The sequence below is a fragment of the Salvelinus namaycush genome, chromosome 11, assembly GCF_016432855.1.
Source record: "Salvelinus namaycush isolate Seneca chromosome 11, SaNama_1.0, whole genome shotgun sequence".
NCBI classification, from domain to species: domain Eukaryota; kingdom Metazoa; phylum Chordata; class Actinopteri; order Salmoniformes; family Salmonidae; genus Salvelinus; species Salvelinus namaycush.
Window position 1 is genome coordinate 36,311,983 of NC_052317.1, and position 19,974 is coordinate 36,331,956.

The 19,974-nt window shown below is 42.9% G+C and overlaps 1 protein-coding gene across 1 annotated transcript in view; it reads left to right on the top strand.

Moving 5' to 3' along the window:
- LOC120055648 (ephrin type-A receptor 3-like) overlaps positions 1–19,974 on the top strand; it is a 198,252-nt gene that overhangs the window by 163,226 nt on the left and 15,052 nt on the right. The window contains exons 13-14 of the mRNA XM_039003538.1: positions 13,628–13,689; positions 17,398–17,607. Of these exons, the coding sequence (XP_038859466.1) occupies positions 13,628–13,689; positions 17,398–17,607 (272 nt within the window). The remainder of the gene's footprint in view (positions 1–13,627; positions 13,690–17,397; positions 17,608–19,974) is intronic.

Genomic DNA, 19,974 nt, shown 5'->3' on the forward strand with positions numbered 1-19,974 from the left:
TCCTGCTGTCCTGGTATTCTAATGCGAACCTTCTATCCTGATGTCCTGGTATTATAATGAGAGCATTCTATCCTGATGTCCTGGTATTATAATGAGAGCATTCTATCCTGATGTCCTGGTATTCTAATGAGAGCCTTCTATCCTGATGTCCTGGTATTATAATGAGAGCATTCTATCCTGATGTCCTGGTATTCTAATGAGAGCCTTCTATCCTGCTGTCCTGGTATTCTAATAAGAGCCTTCTATCCTGATGTCCTGGTATTCTAATGCGAACCTTCTATCCTGATGTCCTGGTATTATAATTAGAGCATTCTATCCTGATGTCCTGGTATTCTAATGAGAGCCTTCTATCCTGCTGTCCTGGTATTCTAATAAGAGCCTTCTATCCTGCTGTCCTGGTATTCTAATCAGAACCTTCTATCCTGCTGTCCTGATATTCTAATGAGAGCCTTCTATCCTTCTGTCCTGGTATTCTAATACGAGCCTTCTATTCTGCTGTCCTGGTATTCTAATGAGAACCTTCTATCCTGCTGTCCTGGTATTCTAATAAGAGCCTTCTATCCCGCTGTCCTGGTATTCTAAAGAGAGCCTTCTATCCTGCTGTCCTGGTATTCTAATGAGAGCCTTCTCTCCTGTTCTCCTGGTATTCTAATGAGAGCCTTCTCTCCTGTTCTCCTGGTATTCTAATGAGAGCCTTCTATCCTGCTGTCCTGGTATTCTAATAAGAGCCTTCTATCCCGCTGTCCTGGTATTCTAATGAGAGCCTTCTATCCTGCTGTCCTGGTATTCTAATGAGAGCCTTCTCTACTGTTCTCCTGGTATTCTAATGCGAACCTTCTATCCTGCTGTCCTGGTATTCTAAAGAGAGCCTTCTATCCTGCTGTCCTGGTATTCTAATGAGAGCCTTCTATCCTGCTGTCCTGGTATTCTAATAAGAGCCTTCTATCCCGCTGTCCTGGTATTCTAATGAGAGCCTTCTATCCTGCTGTCCTGGTATTCTAAAGAGAGCCTTCTATCCTGCTGTCCTGGTATTCTAATAAGAGCCTTCTATCCCGCTGTCCTGGTATTCTAATGAGAGCCTTCTATCCTGCTGTCCTGGTATTCTAAAGAGAGCCTTCTATCCTGCTGTCCTGGTATTCTAATAAGAGCCTTCTATCCTGCTGTCCTGGTATTCTAAAGAGAGCCTTCTGTCCTGGTATTCTAATGAGAGCCTTCTATCCTGCTGTCCTGGTATTCTAATGAGAGCCTTCTATCCTGCTGTCCTGGTATTCTAATGAGAGCCTTCTATCCTGCTGTCCTGGTATTCTAATGAGAGCCTTCTCTCCTGTTCTCCTGGTATTCTAAAGAGAGCCTTCTATCCTGCTGTCCTGGTATTCTAATGAGAGCCTTCTATCCTGCTGTCCTGGTATTCTAATGAGAGCCTTCTATCCTGCTGTCCTGGTATTCTAATGAGAGCCTTCTATCCTGCTGTCCTGGTATTCTAATGAGAGCCTTCTATCCTGCTGTCCTGGTATTCTAATGAGAGCCTTCTATCCTGCTGTCCTGGTATTCTAATGCGAACCTTCTATCCTGCTGTCCTGGTATTCTAATGAGAGCCTTCTATCCTGCTGTCCTGGTATTCTAATGAGAGCCTTCTATCCTGCTGTCCTGGTATTCTAAAGAGAGCCTTCTATCCTGATGTCCTGGTATTCTAATGAGAGCCTTCTATCCTGCTGTCCTGGTATTCTAAAGAGAGCCTTCTATCCTGATGTCCTGGTATTCTAATGAGAGCCTTCTATCCTGCTGTCCTGGTATTCTAATGAGAGCCTTCTATCCTGCTGTCCTGGTATTCTAAAGAGAGCCTTCTATCCTGTTCTCCTGGTATTCTAATAAGAGCCGTCTATCCTTTTCTCCTGGTATTCTAATGAGAACCTTCTATCCTGCTGTCCTGGTATTCTAATAAGAGCCGTCTATCCTTTTCTCCTGGTATTCTAATGAGAACCTTCTATCCTGCTGTCCTGGTATTCTAATGAGAGCCTTCTATCCTGCTATCCTGGTATTCTAATGAGAGCCTTCTAACTTGCTGTCCTGGTAGTCTAATAAGAGCCTTCTATCCTGCTGTCCTGGTATTCTAATGAGAGCCTTCTATCCTGCTGTCCTGGTATTCTAATGAGAGCCTTCTATCCTGCTGTCCTGGTATTCTAATGAGAGCCTTCTATCCTGCTGTCCTGGTATTCTAATAAGAGCCTTCTATCCTTTTCTCCTGGTATTCTAATGAGAACTTTCTATCCTGCTGTCCTGGTATTCTAATGAGAGCCTTCTATCCTGCTGTCCTGGTATTCTAATAAGAGCCTTCTATCCTGCTGTCCTGGTATTCTAATGCGAACCTTCTATCCTGATGTCCTGGTATTATAATGAGAGCATTCTATCCTGATGTCCTGGTATTATAATGAGAGCATTCTATCCTGATGTCCTGGTATTCTAATGAGAGCCTTCTATCCTGATGTCCTGGTATTATAATGAGAGCATTCTATCCTGATGTCCTGGTATTCTAATGAGAGCCTTCTATCCTGCTGTCCTGGTATTCTAATAAGAGCCTTCTATCCTGATGTCCTGGTATTCTAATGCGAACCTTCTATCCTGATGTCCTGGTATTATAATGAGAGCATTCTATCCTGATGTCCTGGTATTCTAATGAGAGCCTTCTATCCTGCTGTCCTGGTATTCTAATAAGAGCCTTCTATCCTGCTGTCCTGGTATTCTAATCAGAACCTTCTATCCTGCTGTCCTGATATTCTAATGAGAGCCTTCTATCCTTCTGTCCTGGTATTCTAATACGAGCCTTCTATTCTGCTGTCCTGGTATTCTAATGAGAACCTTCTATCCTGCTGTCCTGGTATTCTAATAAGAGCCTTCTATCCCGCTGTCCTGGTATTCTAAAGAGAGCCTTCTATCCTGCTGTCCTGGTATTCTAATGAGAGCCTTCTCTCCTGTTCTCCTGGTATTCTAATGAGAGCCTTCTCTCCTGTTCTCCTGGTATTCTAATGAGAGCCTTCTATCCTGCTGTCCTGGTATTCTAATAAGAGCCTTCTATCCCGCTGTCCTGGTATTCTAATGAGAGCCTTCTATCCTGCTGTCCTGGTATTCTAATGAGAGCCTTCTCTACTGTTCTCCTGGTATTCTAATGCGAACCTTCTATCCTGCTGTCCTGGTATTCTAAAGAGAGCCTTCTATCCTGCTGTCCTGGTATTCTAATGAGAGCCTTCTATCCTGCTGTCCTGGTATTCTAATAAGAGCCTTCTATCCCGCTGTCCTGGTATTCTAATGAGAGCCTTCTATCCTGCTGTCCTGGTATTCTAAAGAGAGCCTTCTATCCTGCTGTCCTGGTATTCTAATAAGAGCCTTCTATCCCGCTGTCCTGGTATTCTAATGAGAGCCTTCTATCCTGCTGTCCTGGTATTCTAAAGAGAGCCTTCTATCCTGCTGTCCTGGTATTCTAATAAGAGCCTTCTATCCTGCTGTCCTGGTATTCTAAAGAGAGCCTTCTGTCCTGGTATTCTAATGAGAGCCTTCTATCCTGCTGTCCTGGTATTCTAATGAGAGCCTTCTATCCTGCTGTCCTGGTATTCTAATGAGAGCCTTCTATCCTGCTGTCCTGGTATTCTAATGAGAGCCTTCTCTCCTGTTCTCCTGGTATTCTAAAGAGAGCCTTCTATCCTGCTGTCCTGGTATTCTAATGAGAGCCTTCTATCCTGCTGTCCTGGTATTCTAATGAGAGCCTTCTATCCTGCTGTCCTGGTATTCTAATGAGAGCCTTCTATCCTGCTGTCCTGGTATTCTAATGAGAGCCTTCTATCCTGCTGTCCTGGTATTCTAATGAGAGCCTTCTATCCTGCTGTCCTGGTATTCTAATGAGAGCCTTCTATCCTGATGTCCTGGTATTCTAATGCGAACCTTCTATCCTGATGTCCTGGTATTATAATGAGAGCATTCTATCCTGATGTCCTGGTATTCTAATGAGAGCCTTCTATCCTGCTGTCCTGGTATTCTAATAAGAGCCTTCTATCCTTTTCTCCTGGTATTCTAATGAGAACCTTCTATCCTGCTGTCCTGGTATTCTAATGAGAGCCTTCTATCCTGCTGTCCTGGTATTCTAATAAGAGCCTTCTATCCTGCTGTCCTGGTATTCTAATGAGAACCTTCTATCCTGCTGTCCTGGTTTTCTAATAAGAGCCTTCTATCCCGCTGTCCTGGTATTCTAAAGAGAGCCTTCTATCCTGCTGTCCTGGTATTCTAATGAGAGCCTTCTCTCCTGTTCTCCTGGTATTCTAATGAGAGCCTTCTCTCCTGTTCTCCTGGTATTCTAATGAGAGCCTTCTGTCCTGCTGTCCTGGTATTCTAATAAGAGCCTTCTATCCCGCTGTCCTGGTATTCTAATGAGAGCCTTCTATCCTGCTGTCCTGGTATTCTAATGAGAGCCTTCTCTCCTGTTCTCCTGGTATTCTAATGCGAACCTTCTATCCTGCTGCCCTGGTATTCTAAAGAGAGCCTTCTATCCTGCTGTCCTGGTATTCTAATGAGAGCCTTCTATCCTGCTGTCCTGGTATTCTAATAAGAGCCTTCTATCCCGCTGTCCTGGTATTCTAATGAGAGCCTTCTATCCTGCTGTCCTGGTATTCTAAAGAGAGCCTTCTATCCTGCTGTCCTGGTATTCTAATAAGAGCCTTCTATCCCGCTGTCCTGGTATTCTAATGAGAGCCTTCTATCCTGCTGTCCTGGTATTCTAATGAGAGCCTTCTATCCTGCTGTCCTGGTATTCTAATAAGAGCCTTCTATCCTGCTGTCCTGGTATTCTAAAGAGAGCCTTCTGTCCTGCTGTCCTGGTATTCTAACGAGAGCCTTCTATCCTGCTGTCCTGGTATTCTAATGAGAGCCTTCTATCCTGCTGTCCTGGTATTCTAATGAGAGCCTTCTATCCTGCTGTCCTGGTATTCTAATGAGAGCCTTCTCTCCTGTTCTCCTGGTATTCTAAAGAGAGCCTTCTATCCTGCTGTCCTGGTATTCTAATGAGAGCCTTCTATCCTGCTGTCCTGGTATTCTAAAGAGAGCCTTCTGTCCTGCTGTCCTGGTATTCTAATGAGAGCCTTCTATCCTGTTCTCGTGGTATTCTAAAGAGAGCCTTCTATCCTGCTGTCCTGGTATTCTAATGAGAGCCTTCTATCCTGCTGTCCTGGTATTCTAATGAGAGCCTTCTATCCTGCTGTCCTGGTATTCTAATGAGAGCCTTCTATCCTGCTGTCCTGGTATTCTAATGAGAGCCTTCTATCCTGCTGTCCTGGTATTCTAATGAGAGCCTTCTCTCCTGTTCTCCTGGTATTCTAAAGAGAGCCTTCTGTCCTGCTGTCCTGGTATTCTAATAACAGCCTGCCTGTCTTTCTGTGATTGCTGTCATTGTTATGCAAATGAGATTGCTGCACACAAAGAGAACGAGAGAGGAAATTGACCTTTTCTCCGTGAATCAGAAAAGTGCTGCATGCGCTCTCCCTATCTCTCTCCATCTGTCCTTTTATCTCTTTATCCTTTCTTTATAAGCCTCACACAATCGCTGCGGCAATCGGCTCATCTGGAAAACCTACAATTAGGTACACCTCGTCATCTCATCTGCCGGCTATCTATCTAATATGTTCTCTCTCAGCACCTGGTTAAGGCCTGCTCTATTCTCTCCCCTAATCTGTTATCCTGTATTTTGGTAAAGTAGTTATGCATTTGGAGGCTCTCCTTTGTTTGGAGAATAATGTTAGTTTAAACACTCTTTGTGTGGTGAATTTATGGGAGATTTGATGTGTTTCTGTCTCTCTCTTTATGCTCCTCCAGCCGTACGAAGAGAGATCCATATGCTCTCACACATAGTATTCATATTTTAGTTAAAAACCCTCTATCTTAATCTATATGCAGGTAACAATCTCCAGTTAACCTCTAACGCCTACCTAACCCGGATCCGGGATCCCCCCCATCACAAAAGCTGACTAGCATAGCCTAGCCTAAAGTTACAGGGATATCATAAAATAAAATGTTCATGAAATCACAAGTCCAAGACACCAAATGAAAGATACAGATCTTGTGAATAAAGCCATCATTTCTGATTTTTAAAATGTTTTACAGGGAAGACACAATATGTAAATCTATTAGCTAACCACGTTAGCAAAAGACAACTTTTTTTTACTCCACCATTTTCTTACTGCATCAGTAGCTATCACAAATTCGGCCAAATAAAGATATTGATAGCCACTAACCAAGAAAAAACCTCATCAGATGACAGTCTGATAACATATTTATTGTATAGCATAGGTTTTGTTAGAAAAATGTGCATATTTCAGGTATAAATCCTAGTTTGCCATTGCAGCCACCATCACAAATCTCCCCAAAGCGACTAGAATTACTACAGAGAGCAACGTGTATTACCAATTTACTCATCATAAAACATTTCTTAAAAATACACAGCGCACAGCAATGGAAAGACACAGATCTTGTGAATTCAGACAATATTTCAGATTTTCTAAGTGTTTTACAGCGAAAACACAATAAATCGTTATATTAGCATACCACATGTGCAAACGTTACCCGAGCATTGATTCAAGGCAAAAAGAGCGATAGCGTTATCATCACCAAAATATATAAATTTTTTCACTAACCTTCTCAGAATTCTTCAGATGACACTCCTGTAACATCATATTACACAATCCATATAGAGTTTGATCGAAAATGTGCATATTTAGCGGCACAAATCGTGCTTACACAATGGAAATACTGTCCAACTACTCAAGCAATCTGCCCGGCGCCATCTTGGAAAGACACCTATTTTTATCGAAAACTATTCATAAACTTGACTAAAAAAATACAAGTTGGACAGCAATTGAAAGACAAATTAGTTCTTAATGCAATCGCTGAATTACATTTCTAAAATTATCCTTACTGTGCAATACAGGGTGCGCCAAAGCGAAGCTACACAAAAAAAAATGGCGATATATGCGTTTAACATTTTTCAACAGAACAACGATTTATCATCATAAATAGTTCTTACTATGAGCTGAGCTTCCATCAGAATCTTGGGCAATGTATCCTTTCTCCGGTCTAATCGTCTTTTGGTCGAAAGATGTCCTCTTGTCCTGTCGAAATGGCCACTAACGTTCGGCATGTACTGGAAAAGTGCCCAGCTCTTGGAAGTGCGTCACAAAGAAATGCCAGAAAATCGCACTAAACGGATATAAATTGCTATAAAACGGTTTAAATTAACTACCTTATGATGTTTTTAACACCTATAACGAGTAAAAACATGACCGGAGATATATTACTGGCTAAACCAAAGCTTGGAAGGAGGCCAGTCCGACGTCCATCGTGCGTCAGGCGCAGGGAGGAAAAGAAATGTACTTCCGCCCTTTGGTCTTTTATACAGTCCCCGATTGCGCAATCGACTCCATTCAAATTGTCACCACTTACTGACATCTAGAGGAAGGCGTAGGCAGTGTTTGTATCCCCATAGCATTCACAGGGACCTTAAAACTGACCTGGGAACAGGGGCCAAGATTTCTGAAATCTCACTCCCTGTCAGGAAAAGTGCTGTAGAATGAGTTCTGTTTCACTCAGAGACATAATTCCAACGGTTATAGAAACTAGAGAGTGTTTTCTATCCAATAATAATAATAATATGCATATTGTACGAGCAAGAATTGAGTACTAGGCAGTTTAATTTGGAGACCAATTTTCGCTAAGTCGAAACAGCACCCCCTATATTCTCAAGAAGTTAACCCCCTGGGAGTTGGTGTTAACCTCCTGGGATTCTCCATGGCAGGAGTCCAGATGAACCCTTCAGAAAGCAGAGGAATTATAGACCAATAGGATAATGAATGAAGGACCGGACTAGTCAACTGAACAGTGAAGTTTTCTCAAGGGTTTCACAGCGGTCAGAGCTGGGAACCACAATGAAACACTCATCCCATTATATTTGTAGTTAGGGAAGCTCTTTACGTTTGCACACACACCTTTATTCAAGAACATTCTTTCTTGTATTTTCCTCAAACCTTGAGCTCCCCAGTTGTATCACAGTAGTCTGTCTGTCTGTCTGTCTGTCTGTCTGTCTGTCTGTCTGTCTGTCTGTCTGTCTGTCTGTCTGTCTGTCTGTCTGTCTGTCTGTCTGTCTGTCTGTCTGTCTGTCTGTCTGTCTGTCTGTCTGTCTGTCTGTCTACATGTCTGTCTGCATGTCTGTCTGCATGTCTGTCTGCATGTCTGTCTGCATGTCTGTGTCTGTCTGTCTGCCTGTCAGTTAATTTGTCCATTCGTCTGTCAATCTCACACATACACACATGTGTCTGTCTATCTGTTAGGTCAGGGGGACGGGCTGTTAGCTGTCAGACCTCTATTTTGGCACGGATCAATCCCACAGAGCCTTTCATCTGTCCCTTACGATAGAGCAGTCACATGACACACACACTCAGATGCCCGCCCTGCAGTCGATACACACACACCCTCTGGCCAAGTCTCTGGTGGCAGTGTCCTGTCTGACAGCCACATTAGTCTAAGGGATCAAAGTGAAAGGGAATTGGATTTTCCTCTGCTGGGGGTGAGGATAGGCATTTATCAGTGTGTGTGTGTGTGTGTGTGTGTGTGTGTGTTTTGTGTGGCATTTATCTCAGTGAGATAGTGATTTCATTTAGGGTGATGTATCACCGCCTTTACCCAGTATAGAGCTGTAGGGCTCCCCAGTGATGTTACTGACCTCCCCTGACAACCCATCTAGCCTTTCCACCCCCTCTCCCTCCTCCCCCCCCTCTCCCTCCACCCCCTCTTACACCTCCCCTCTCCCTCCTCTCCCTCCTTCCCTCTCCCTCCTCTCGCGCCTTCCCTCTGCCTCCTCTCCTTCCCCTTCCTCCCCCTCTCCTTCCCCCTGTCTTCCTTCTCTCCCTCCTCCCCTCTCCCCCTCTCCCTCCTCCCCCTCTCCATCCTCACCTACCTCTCACTTATTTTATTCTGTATTTCTCTCCCCTGCCCTTCTCCCCTGACAACCATATTCTCCCCCATAACCTCTCCACTCTCACCCCAATCTCACCCTTCTCCCTCCTCTTTCAATCTTCACCTGTCTTTCCTCACCTCTCTTACCCTGTTTCACACCTCCCCCACATCTCCTCCTCTTTCTTCCTCATCTCTCACCTTCCTTGTTCAACCCACTTCCTCCTCCCGTCCTTTCCTCCCTCTCTCTCTCTTTCTCTCTCGAATCCCATCTCCCTCCATCTCCTCCATCCTCCTTTCCTCCCTCTCCTTCCATCTACTCCCTCCTCCTTTCCTCACGCTCCTTCCATCTCCTCCCTCCTCCTTTCCTCCCTCTCCTTCCATCTTCTCCCTCCTCCTTTCCTCCTGCTCATTCCATCTCCTCCCTCCTCCTTTCCTCCCTCTCCTTCCATCTTCTCCCTCCTCCTTTCCTCCCTCTCCTTCCATCTCCTCCCTCCTCCTTTTCTCCCTCTCCTTCCATCTCCTCCATCCATCTCCTCCCTCCTCCTTTCCTCCCTCGTCTTCCCTCTTCCTCTCTCTCCTCCCATCTCCCCATGTCTCCTCTCTCCTCCTTTCCTCCCTCTCCTTCCATCTCCCTCCCTCTCCAACCTCCTTATCTCTGCCCGGTTCTTCCCAGCATCTCTGATTGGAGAAATGTGGCCTATTCATCACTATTGACACAGTAGTATAGTAGTATTGGCTGTGTTTACAAACTGTGCCACACACACACACAGGGACACTTAACATCTCCTTCCAGCGTGTGTGTGTGTGTGTGTGTGTGTGTGTGTGTGTGTGTGTGTGTGTGTGTGTGTGTGTGTGTGTGTGTGTGTGTGTGTGTGTGTGTGTGTGTGTGTGTGTGTGTGTGTGTGTGTGTGTGTGTGATTGGAACCACATTCCCTTCTCTGGCTATAGGAGGTGTCGTCTGTGGGGGGCCATGTAAAGAAACAGGGACTACTGTGCGGGCACTTTGTTAATCATTTGTAAGCCACCAGGTGCCGGGTGGGGAATCAGACCTGCAATCAATCACACTGTCTACCCCCTTCCCTCAACACACACAGGTGTTCAATACCCCCCCACCCCATCCGTTTACCCCAAAAGGCTGATCAGTATTCATGAGATCTCTCTCACACACACACACACACACACACACACACACACACACACACACACACACACACACACACACACACACACACACACACACACACACACACACACACACACACACACACACACACACACACACACACACTTGTGGATTGGCCCATAGTAATTATCTTCTGGTGTTTATGGAAGGCCCTGATTAGAAGCTGTCACTGTGAATGATGACGACATGCCATGCTGTACCCCAGAGAGAGAGAGAAAGAGAGAGAGAGGGAGAGATGTGGAAGAGAGAGGGAGAGAGGAGGGAGAGAGAGGGAGGGGATATAGGTGGGAGAAAGACTAAATGAGATTGGTCTCGCTGTGACTATTTACTTCTCCTGTCTTTCCTCTCTTCCCATCTATGTGGAGTGTTGTTCTGTTCTGTGTTGTTCTGTATTTTTCTGTGTCCTCAGAAAAGCCAGTATGTATGTATTGTGTTCTGTGTTGTTCTGTGTCCTCAGATAAGCCAGTATATATGTATTATGTTCTGTGTTGTTCTGTGTTGTTCTGTGTACTCAGATAAGCCAATATATATGTTTTGTGTTCTGTATTTTTCTGTGTCCACAGATAAGCCAGTATATATGTATTGTGTTCTGTATTGTTCTGTGTCCTCAGATAAGCCAGTATATATGTATTGTGTTCTGTATTGTTCTGTGTCCTCAGATAAGCCAGTATATATGTATTGTGTTCTGTATTGTTCTGTGTCCACAGATAAGCCAGTATATATGTATTGTGTTCTGTATTGTTCTGTGTACTCAGATAAGCCAGTATATATGTATTGTGTTCTGTATTGTTCTGTGTCCTCAGATAAGCCAGTATATATGTATTGTGTTCTGTATTGTTTTGTGTCCTCAGATAAGCCAGTATATATGTATTGTGTTCTGTATTGTTCTGTGTCCACAGATGAGCCAGTATATATGTATTGTGTTCTGTATTGTTCTGTGTCCACAGATAAGCCAGTATATATGTATTGTGTTCTGTATGGTTCTGTGTACTCAGATAAGCCAGTATATATGTATTGTGTTCTGTATTGTTCTGTGTCCTCAGATAAGCCAGTATATATGTATTGTGTTCTGTATTGTTCTGTGTCCACAGATAAGCCAGTATATATGTATTGTGTTCTGTATTGTTCTGTGTACTCAGATAAGCCAGTATATATGTATTGTGTTCTGTATTGTTCTGTGTCCTCAGATAAGCCAGTATATATGTATTGTGTTCTGTATTGTTTTGTGTCCTCAGATAAGCCAGTATATATGTATTGTGTTCTGTATTGTTCTGTGTACTCAGATAAGCCAGTATATATGTATTGTGTTCTGTATTGTTCTGTGTCCTCAGATAAGCCAGTATATATGTATTGTGTTCTGTATTGTTTTGTGTCCTCAGATAAGCCAGTATATATGTATTGTGTTCTGTATTGTTCTGTGTCCACAGATAAGCCAGTATATATGTATTGTGTTCTGTATTGTTCTGTGTACTCAGATAAGCCAGTATATATGTATTGTGTTCTGTATTGTTCTGTGTCCTCAGATAAGCCAGTATATATGTATTGTGTTCTGTATTGTTCTGTGTCCTCAGATAAGCCAGTATATATGTATTGTGTTCTGTATTGTTTTGTGTCCTCAGATAAGCCAGTATATATGTATTGTGTTCTGTATTGTTCTGTGTCCTCAGATAAGCCAGTATATATGTATTGTGTTCTGTATTGTTTTGTGTCCTCAGATAAGCCAGTATATATGTATTGTGTTCTGTATTGTTCTGTGTACTCAGATAAGCCAGTATATATGTATTGTGTTCTGTATTGTTCTGTGTCCTCAGATAAGCCAGTATATATGTATTGTGTTCTGTATTGTTTTGTGTCCTCAGATAAGCCAGTATATATGTATTGTGTTCTGTATTGTTCTGTGTCCACAGATAAGCCAGTATATATGTATTGTGTTCTGTATTGTTCTGTGTACTCAGATAAGCCAGTATATATGTATTGTGTTCTGTATTGTTCTGTGTCCTCAGATAAGCCAGTATATATGTATTGTGTTCTGTATTGTTTTGTGTCCTCAGATAAGCCAGTATATATGTATTGTGTTCTGTATTGTTTTGTGTCCTCAGATAAGTCAGTATATATGTATTGTGTTCTGTATTGTTCTGTGTCCACAGATGAGCCAGTATATATGTATTGTGTTCTGTATTGTTCTGTGTCCTCAGATAAGCCAGTATATATGTATTGTGTTCTGTATTGTTCTGTGTCCTCAGATAAGCCAGTATATATGTATTGTGTTCTGTATTGTTTTGTGTCCTCAGATAAGCCAGTATATATGTATTGTGTTCTGTATTGTTTTGTGTCCTCAGATAAGTCAGTATATATGTATTGTGTTCTGTATTGTTTTGTGTCCTCAGATAAGCCAGTATATATGTATTGTGTTCTGTATTGTTTTGTGTCCTCAGATAAGCCAGTATATATGTATTGTGTTCTGTATTGTTTTGTGTCCTCAGATAAGCCAGTATATATGTATTGTGTTCTGTATTGTTCTGTGTCCTCAGATAAGCCAGTATATATGTATTGTGTTCTGTATTGTTCTGTGTCCTCAGATAAGCCAGTATATATGTATTGTGTTCTGTATTGTTTTGTGTCCTCAGATAAGCCAGTATATATGTATTGTGTTCTGTATTGTTCTGTGTCCTCAGATAAGCCAGTATATATGTATTGTGTTCTGTATTGTTTTGTGTCCTCAGATAAGCCAGTATATATGTATTGTGTTCTGTATTGTTCTGTGTACTCAGATAAGCCAGTATATATGTATTGTGTTCTGTATTGTTCTGTGTCCTCAGATAAGCCAGTATATATGTATTGTGTTCTGTATTGTTTTGTGTCCTCAGATAAGCCAGTATATATGTATTGTGTTCTGTATTGTTCTGTGTCCACAGATAAGCCAGTATATATGTATTGTGTTCTGTATTGTTCTGTGTACTCAGATAAGCCAGTATATATGTATTGTGTTCTGTATTGTTCTGTGTCCTCAGATAAGCCAGTATATATGTATTGTGTTCTGTATTGTTTTGTGTCCTCAGATAAGCCAGTATATATGTATTGTGTTCTGTATTGTTTTGTGTCCTCAGATAAGTCAGTATATATGTATTGTGTTCTGTATTGTTCTGTGTCCACAGATGAGCCAGTATATATGTATTGTGTTCTGTATTGTTCTGTGTCCTCAGATAAGCCAGTATATATGTATTGTGTTCTGTATTGTTCTGTGTCCTCAGATAAGCCAGTATATATGTATTGTGTTCTGTATTGTTTTGTGTCCTCAGATAAGCCAGTATATATGTATTGTGTTCTGTATTGTTTTGTGTCCTCAGATAAGTCAGTATATATGTATTGTGTTCTGTATTGTTTTGTGTCCTCAGATAAGCCAGTATATATGTATTGTGTTCTGTGCATTAATGGGAATGCGTTGTTTTGTGTCCTCAGATAAGCCAGTGATGATCATCACAGAATTTATGGAGAATGGATCCCTGGATACCTTCCTCAAGGTTAGTTGGGGTTTTAGACTGGGTTTCTGAATAAGCACTTTGTGACGTCTGCTGATCTAAAAAGTGCTATATAAATACATTGTATTGATTTTATTGAGTTTGTTCTGCACACGCACGCACGCGCGCGCGCACACACACACACACACACACACACACACACACACACACACACACACACACACACACACACACACACACACACACACTACACACTTAGTCATTCTGCCTGTATATTAAGACAGTGTGAAGCTTGTGCTGCTCCATAGTGTTTGAAGATCTCTCCTGATTCAAACAGGGATGGAAAGTAAAAGAAAGTGATTGTAGAGAAACTACTAGTTCCTCGTTCAGTTCAGAGTCTTTTCAGTTCTGACAGAACACCACTCAACCCCACTGGCCTCACTCCTACTGAATGATTTCACAATAACCTCTGTGGAGGACAGATTGACTCACAAACCCACACACACTGCATCAATAATGTTTAGAGTTGCCCTTGGTATATATAGCTGAAACAGCTGATGACCCTGAGTGTTATGTCCACCTCCCCACTCCTGTATCCATCCACTAGACCGTAATCCTGTTACAGCTAGCTTACCTTATCTCACAGCAATGTCAACCCACGTCACCTCCTGTTCTACCACACACACACAATACACACACGCAAAGGCATGCATACACACAAGCACGCACACAGACACACACACACCAGTTCTCTCTCATTCTCAGAGCAATATCCATCTACACTACCGGTCAAAAGTTTTAGAACACCTACTCATTCAAGGGTTTTTCTTTATTTTTACTACTTTCAACATTGTAGAATAATAGTGAAGACATCACAACTATGAAATAACACATATGGAATCACAAAGTGAATAGAATAAGAAAACCGAAACAGTTTCGTGTGGAACACACAGACACAGAAAACAACCACCTACAAAACACAACAGAAAACAGGCTACCTAAATATGGTTCCCAATCAGAGACAATGACTAACACCTGCCTCTAACCAGAAATGTGGAAAACAAATCAAAATATATTTATATTTTTATATTTAAGATTCTTCAAATAGCCACTCTTTGACTTGATGACAGCTTTGCCCACCCGTGGCATTCTCTCAACCAGCTTCATGAGGTAGTCACCTGGACTGCATTTCAAATAACAGGTGTGCCTTCTTAAAGGTACATTTGTGGAATTTCATTCCTTAATGCCTTTGAGCCAATAATTTGTGTTGTGACAAGGTGGGGGGTATACAGAAGATAGCCATATTTGGTAAAAGACCAAGTCCATATTATGGCAAGAACAGCTCAAATAAGCAAAGAGAAACGAAAGTCCATCATTACTTTAAGACATGAAGGTGTAACGGAATTCGTCCTCCTCATCTGACGAGGAGTAAGAAAGGTCGGACCAATGCGCAGCGTGGTAAGTGTCCGTGGTAAGTGTCCATATTTAATAATACTGAACACGACAAAAATACAAAAATAACAAAGTGAATAGAATAAGAAAACCGAAACAGTTTCGTGTGGAACACACAGACACAGAAAACAACCACCTACAAAACACAACAGAAAACAGGCTACCTAAATATGGTTCCCAATCAGAGACAATGACTAACACCTGCCTCTGATTGAGAACCATATCAGGCCAAACGAAAAACCCAACATAGAAACACAAAACATAGATAACCCACCCAACTCACGCCCTGACCATACTAAAACAAAGAAAATACAAAAGAACTAAGGTCAGAACGTGACAGAAGGTCAGTCAATACGGAAAATTAGAAAAACTTTGAAAGTTTCTTCAAGTGCAGTCACAAAAACCATCAAGCGCTATGATGAAACTGGCTTTCATGAGGACCGCCACAGGAATGGAAGACCCAGAGTTAGCCCTGCTGCACAGGATAAGTTCATTAGAGTTACCAGCCTCAGAAATTGCAGCCCAAATAAATGCTTCACGGAGTTCAAGTAACAGATACATCTCAACATCAACTGTTCAGAGGAGACTGTGTGAATCAGGCCTTCATGGTCGAATTGCTGCCAAGAAACCACTACTAAAGAACACAGATAAGAAGAAGAGACTTGTATGGGCCAAGAAACACGAGCAATGGACATTAGACCGGTGGAAATTTGTCCTTCGGTCTGAAGTCCAAATTGGAGATGTTGGTTCCAACCGCTGTGTCTTACACACCTCCAGGCTGTGTAAAGGCTATTTTACCAAGAAGGAGAGTGATGGAGTGCTGCATCAGATGACCTGGCCTCCACAATCCCCGGACCTCAACCAAATTGAGATGGTTTGTGATGAGTCGGACCACAGAGTGAAGGAAAAGCAGCCAACATGTGGCAAGTCCTTCAAGCTGGTTGAGAGAATGCCAAGAGCGTGCAAAGCTGTCATTAAGGCTAAGGGTGGCTACTTTGAAGAATCTCAAATATAAAATATATTTAGATTTTTTAATCTCTTTTTTTAGTTGCTACATGATTTCATATGTGATATTTTATAGTTTTGATGCCTTCATTATTATTCTACAATTTAGAAAATAGTAAAAATAATAAAAAACTCTTTGATGAGTAGGTGTTGTAAAACTATGGGCTGTTAGTGTATCTCCTCTCCCGGTGTTTCAGCAGCTATGGAGGAAGTTAATTATGTCTTGTTTTGTGAAATACTGATTGATAGCTCTGTCTCTCTAACCCACAGACTTCCTCCTTTAACAATCTCTCCTTATAGCACTTCCAGTAAGGGATTTGAGAGAGAAGGGGGGAGTGGGGATTGGAGAGTGGAAGGGAGGGAGGGAGACAGAGGGAGGAGAAATTGGATGAGAGAGATAATAAGAAAAAGAGAGGGAGAGAGGGAGAGAGGGGTGAAAGTGAAATAGAATGAAAGAGAGAGAGAGGGAGAGAGAGAGGGAGAGAGGGGTGAAAGTGAAATAGAATGAAAGAGAGAGAGAGAGAGAGAGAGAGAGAGAGAGAGAGAGAGAGAGAGAGAGAGAGAGAGAGAGGGAGGGAGAGAGAGAGGGGTGAAAGTGAAATAGAATGAAAGAGAGAGAGAGGGAGAGAGGGGTGAAAGTGAAATAGAGAGAGAGAGAGAGAGATGCATTGTTTTTGTGACCAGTGCTTCTTCATTGATCTGGGGTCTAATGAAACCTGTGTAACTCTGTGTTTAGCCTATTACCCATAAAACTGATCTCAGAATTATATTGGCTTTTTATGACAGTCATTATGCTCACTACCCAGATCAAACATCGCCAACACGCGTGTGTGTGTGTGTGTGTTTAAGAGAGCAGTCTTCTTTCTCTTCCCTGTCAGTTTTCATCATCATTTAGCCAGATTATCGTGGAGGGGAATGGGCTCCACTTAAAGAGAACTGTATCTGTATTGCGGTAATGAGAGTGGTAACAGTGGTGATCTGTTCTCAGTGATACAGCCTGCTGTATATTAGTAGAGGAACTGTGGAGAAGGATTTATGAGATAGAGTCAGGCTGGGGGTGTTATTCACAGAGCAGGACTGCTGTGGTGGTAACACAATGTGCATATGTGTGTTCAATGAAATTCAAGCCAATTCAATAAACTGTATTGTTCCCTAAGGGTATACTGTTGCTGGGCTGATGGTGACAACACCGACAGAACATACAACAGCTAACATCTCTCTCTCTCTCTCTCTCTCCTTTTCTCCCCCACCCCTCTCTCTCTCTCTGTATCTCCCTCTCCCTCTTTCCAATAGAAACAAGATGGTCAGTTCACAGTGATCCAGCTGGTGGGCATGCTGCGTGGCATTGCGTCGGGCATGAAGTACCTGTCTGACATGAGCTACGTTCACCGAGACCTGGCCGCGCGCAACATCTTGGTCAACAGCAACCTTGTGTGTAAGGTGTCTGACTTTGGCCTGTCACGAGTACTGGAGGACGACCCTGAGGCAGCATACACCACCCAGGTAAGACAGACACACACCCTTATACCACATGGGTAAGACAGACACTCACCATTATACCACATGGGTAAGACAGACACTCACCATTATACCACATGGGTAAGACAGACACACACCCTTATACCACACGGGTAAGACAGACACACACCATTATACCACACGGGTAAGACAGACACACACCATTATACCACACGGGTAAGACAGACACACACCATTATACCACCCGGGTAAGACAGGCACCCTTATACCACACGGGTAAGACAGACACACACCATTATACCACCCGGGTAAGACAGACACACTCCTTTATACCACACGGGTAAGACAGACACACTCCCTTATACCACACCGGTAGGAGAACAGAGAATGTGTTATGTGAAGGATTATTGCATTGAAATCCTTGTTTTTGAAAGGCTCATACATGATGGTGCAATTGGAATTTGCTTAGACAGTAAATATTTGTAGCCTACTGTATGTTTGTGAGGAGGAGGAGAGAGCGTGTTAGTCCATATCAGTGCCCCTGTCCTCCCAGTATGTTGTTATTTTCTCTCTTACCTCTCTCATCCACCTCAAACCTCATCCCCATTTCCTCACTCCCTAGCCTTTCTCCTTCTCACCTCTCTCTCCTTTCCTCACTCCCTAGCCTTTCTCCTTCTCACCTCTCTCTCTCATTTCCTCACTCCCTAGCCTTTCTCCTTCTCACCTCTCTCCTTTCCTCACTCCCTAGCCTTTCTCCTTCTCACCTCTGTCTCTCCTTTCCTCACTCCCTAGCCTTTCTCCTCACCTCTCTCTCCTTTCCTCACTCCCTAGCCTTTCTCCTTCTCAAATCTCTTTCCTTTCCACTTTCCCCCTTACCCCTTCCCTTCAAATGTCCCCTTTATTTCCTTCTTTTTTTGTGAGAGAAAGAGAGAGAGGGGTAGAATGACAAATCACGCGTGAAACAGCCTGTCAGTCCCTGTTAGTCTAAATTGAGACGAGACGGATCCGTTTCGCCAATATGAAAGCGTTTTTGCTGCAGCTAGCTAGCCTAGCTTGCTGATATTTATCAGACAAGTCACAAAGTGAGAACTGTTTCTGGTGCATGTATTTCATGATACTTAGTTGCTACAACACCTTGCTACAAGTGGCAACTTTGTTTCAAAGTTTCATCACTTCATTGTAAAGAGACACCATTACTGTGAAAATAGTCGAATCGAATTTGATTTGTCACATGCTCTGAATAGAACATCTTACAGTGAAATGCTTACTTACAAGGCCTTAATCAACAATGCAGGTTTAAAAAATAAAATAATAATAATAATAGAGCAGCAGTAGAATAACAGTAACTAGACTATATACAGGTGGTACCGGTACAGAGTCAATGTGGAGGCTATATACAGGTGGTACCAGTACAGAGTCGATGTGGAGACTATATACAGGTGGTACCAGTACAGAGTCAATGTGGAGACTATATACAGGTGGTACCGGTACAGAGTCAATGTGGAGGCTATATACGGGTGGTACCAGTACAGAGTCAATGTGGAGACTATATACAGGTGGTACCAGTACAGAGTCAATGTGGAGGCTATATACAGGGGGTACCGGTACAGAGTCAATGTGGAGGCTATATACAGGTGGTACCAGTACAGAGTCGATGTGGAGACTATATACAGGTGGTACCAGTACAGAGTCAATGTGGAGACTATATACAGGTGGTACCGGTACAGAGTCAATGTGGAGGCTATATACGGGTGGTACCAGTACAGAGTCAATGTGGAGGCTATATACAGGGGGTACCGGTACAGAGTCAATGTGGAGGCTATATACAGGGGGTACCAGTACAGAGTCAATGTGGAGGCTATATACAGGGGGTACCAGTACAGAGTCAATGTGGAGGCTATATACAGGGGGTACCGGTACAGAGTCAATGTGGAGGCTATATACAGGGGGTACCAGTACAGAGTCAATGTGGAGGCTATATACAGGGGGTACCGGTACAGAGTCAATGTGGAGGCTATATACAGGGGGTACCGGTACAGAGTCAATGTGGAGGCTATATACAGGGGGTACCAGTACAGAGTCAATGTGGAGGCTATATACAGGGGGTACCAGTACAGAGTCAATGTGGAGGCTATATACAGGGGGTACCAGTACAGAGTCAATGTGGAGGCTATATACAGGGGGTACCAGTACAGAGTCAATATGGAGGCTATATACAGGGGGTACCAGTACAGAGTCAATGTGGAGGCTATATACAGGTGGTACCAGTACAGAGTCAATGTGGAGGCTATATACAGGGGGTACCGGTACAGAGTCAATGTGGAGGCTATATACAGGTGGTACCAGTACAGAGTCAATGTGGAGGCTATATACAGGTGGTACCGGTACAGA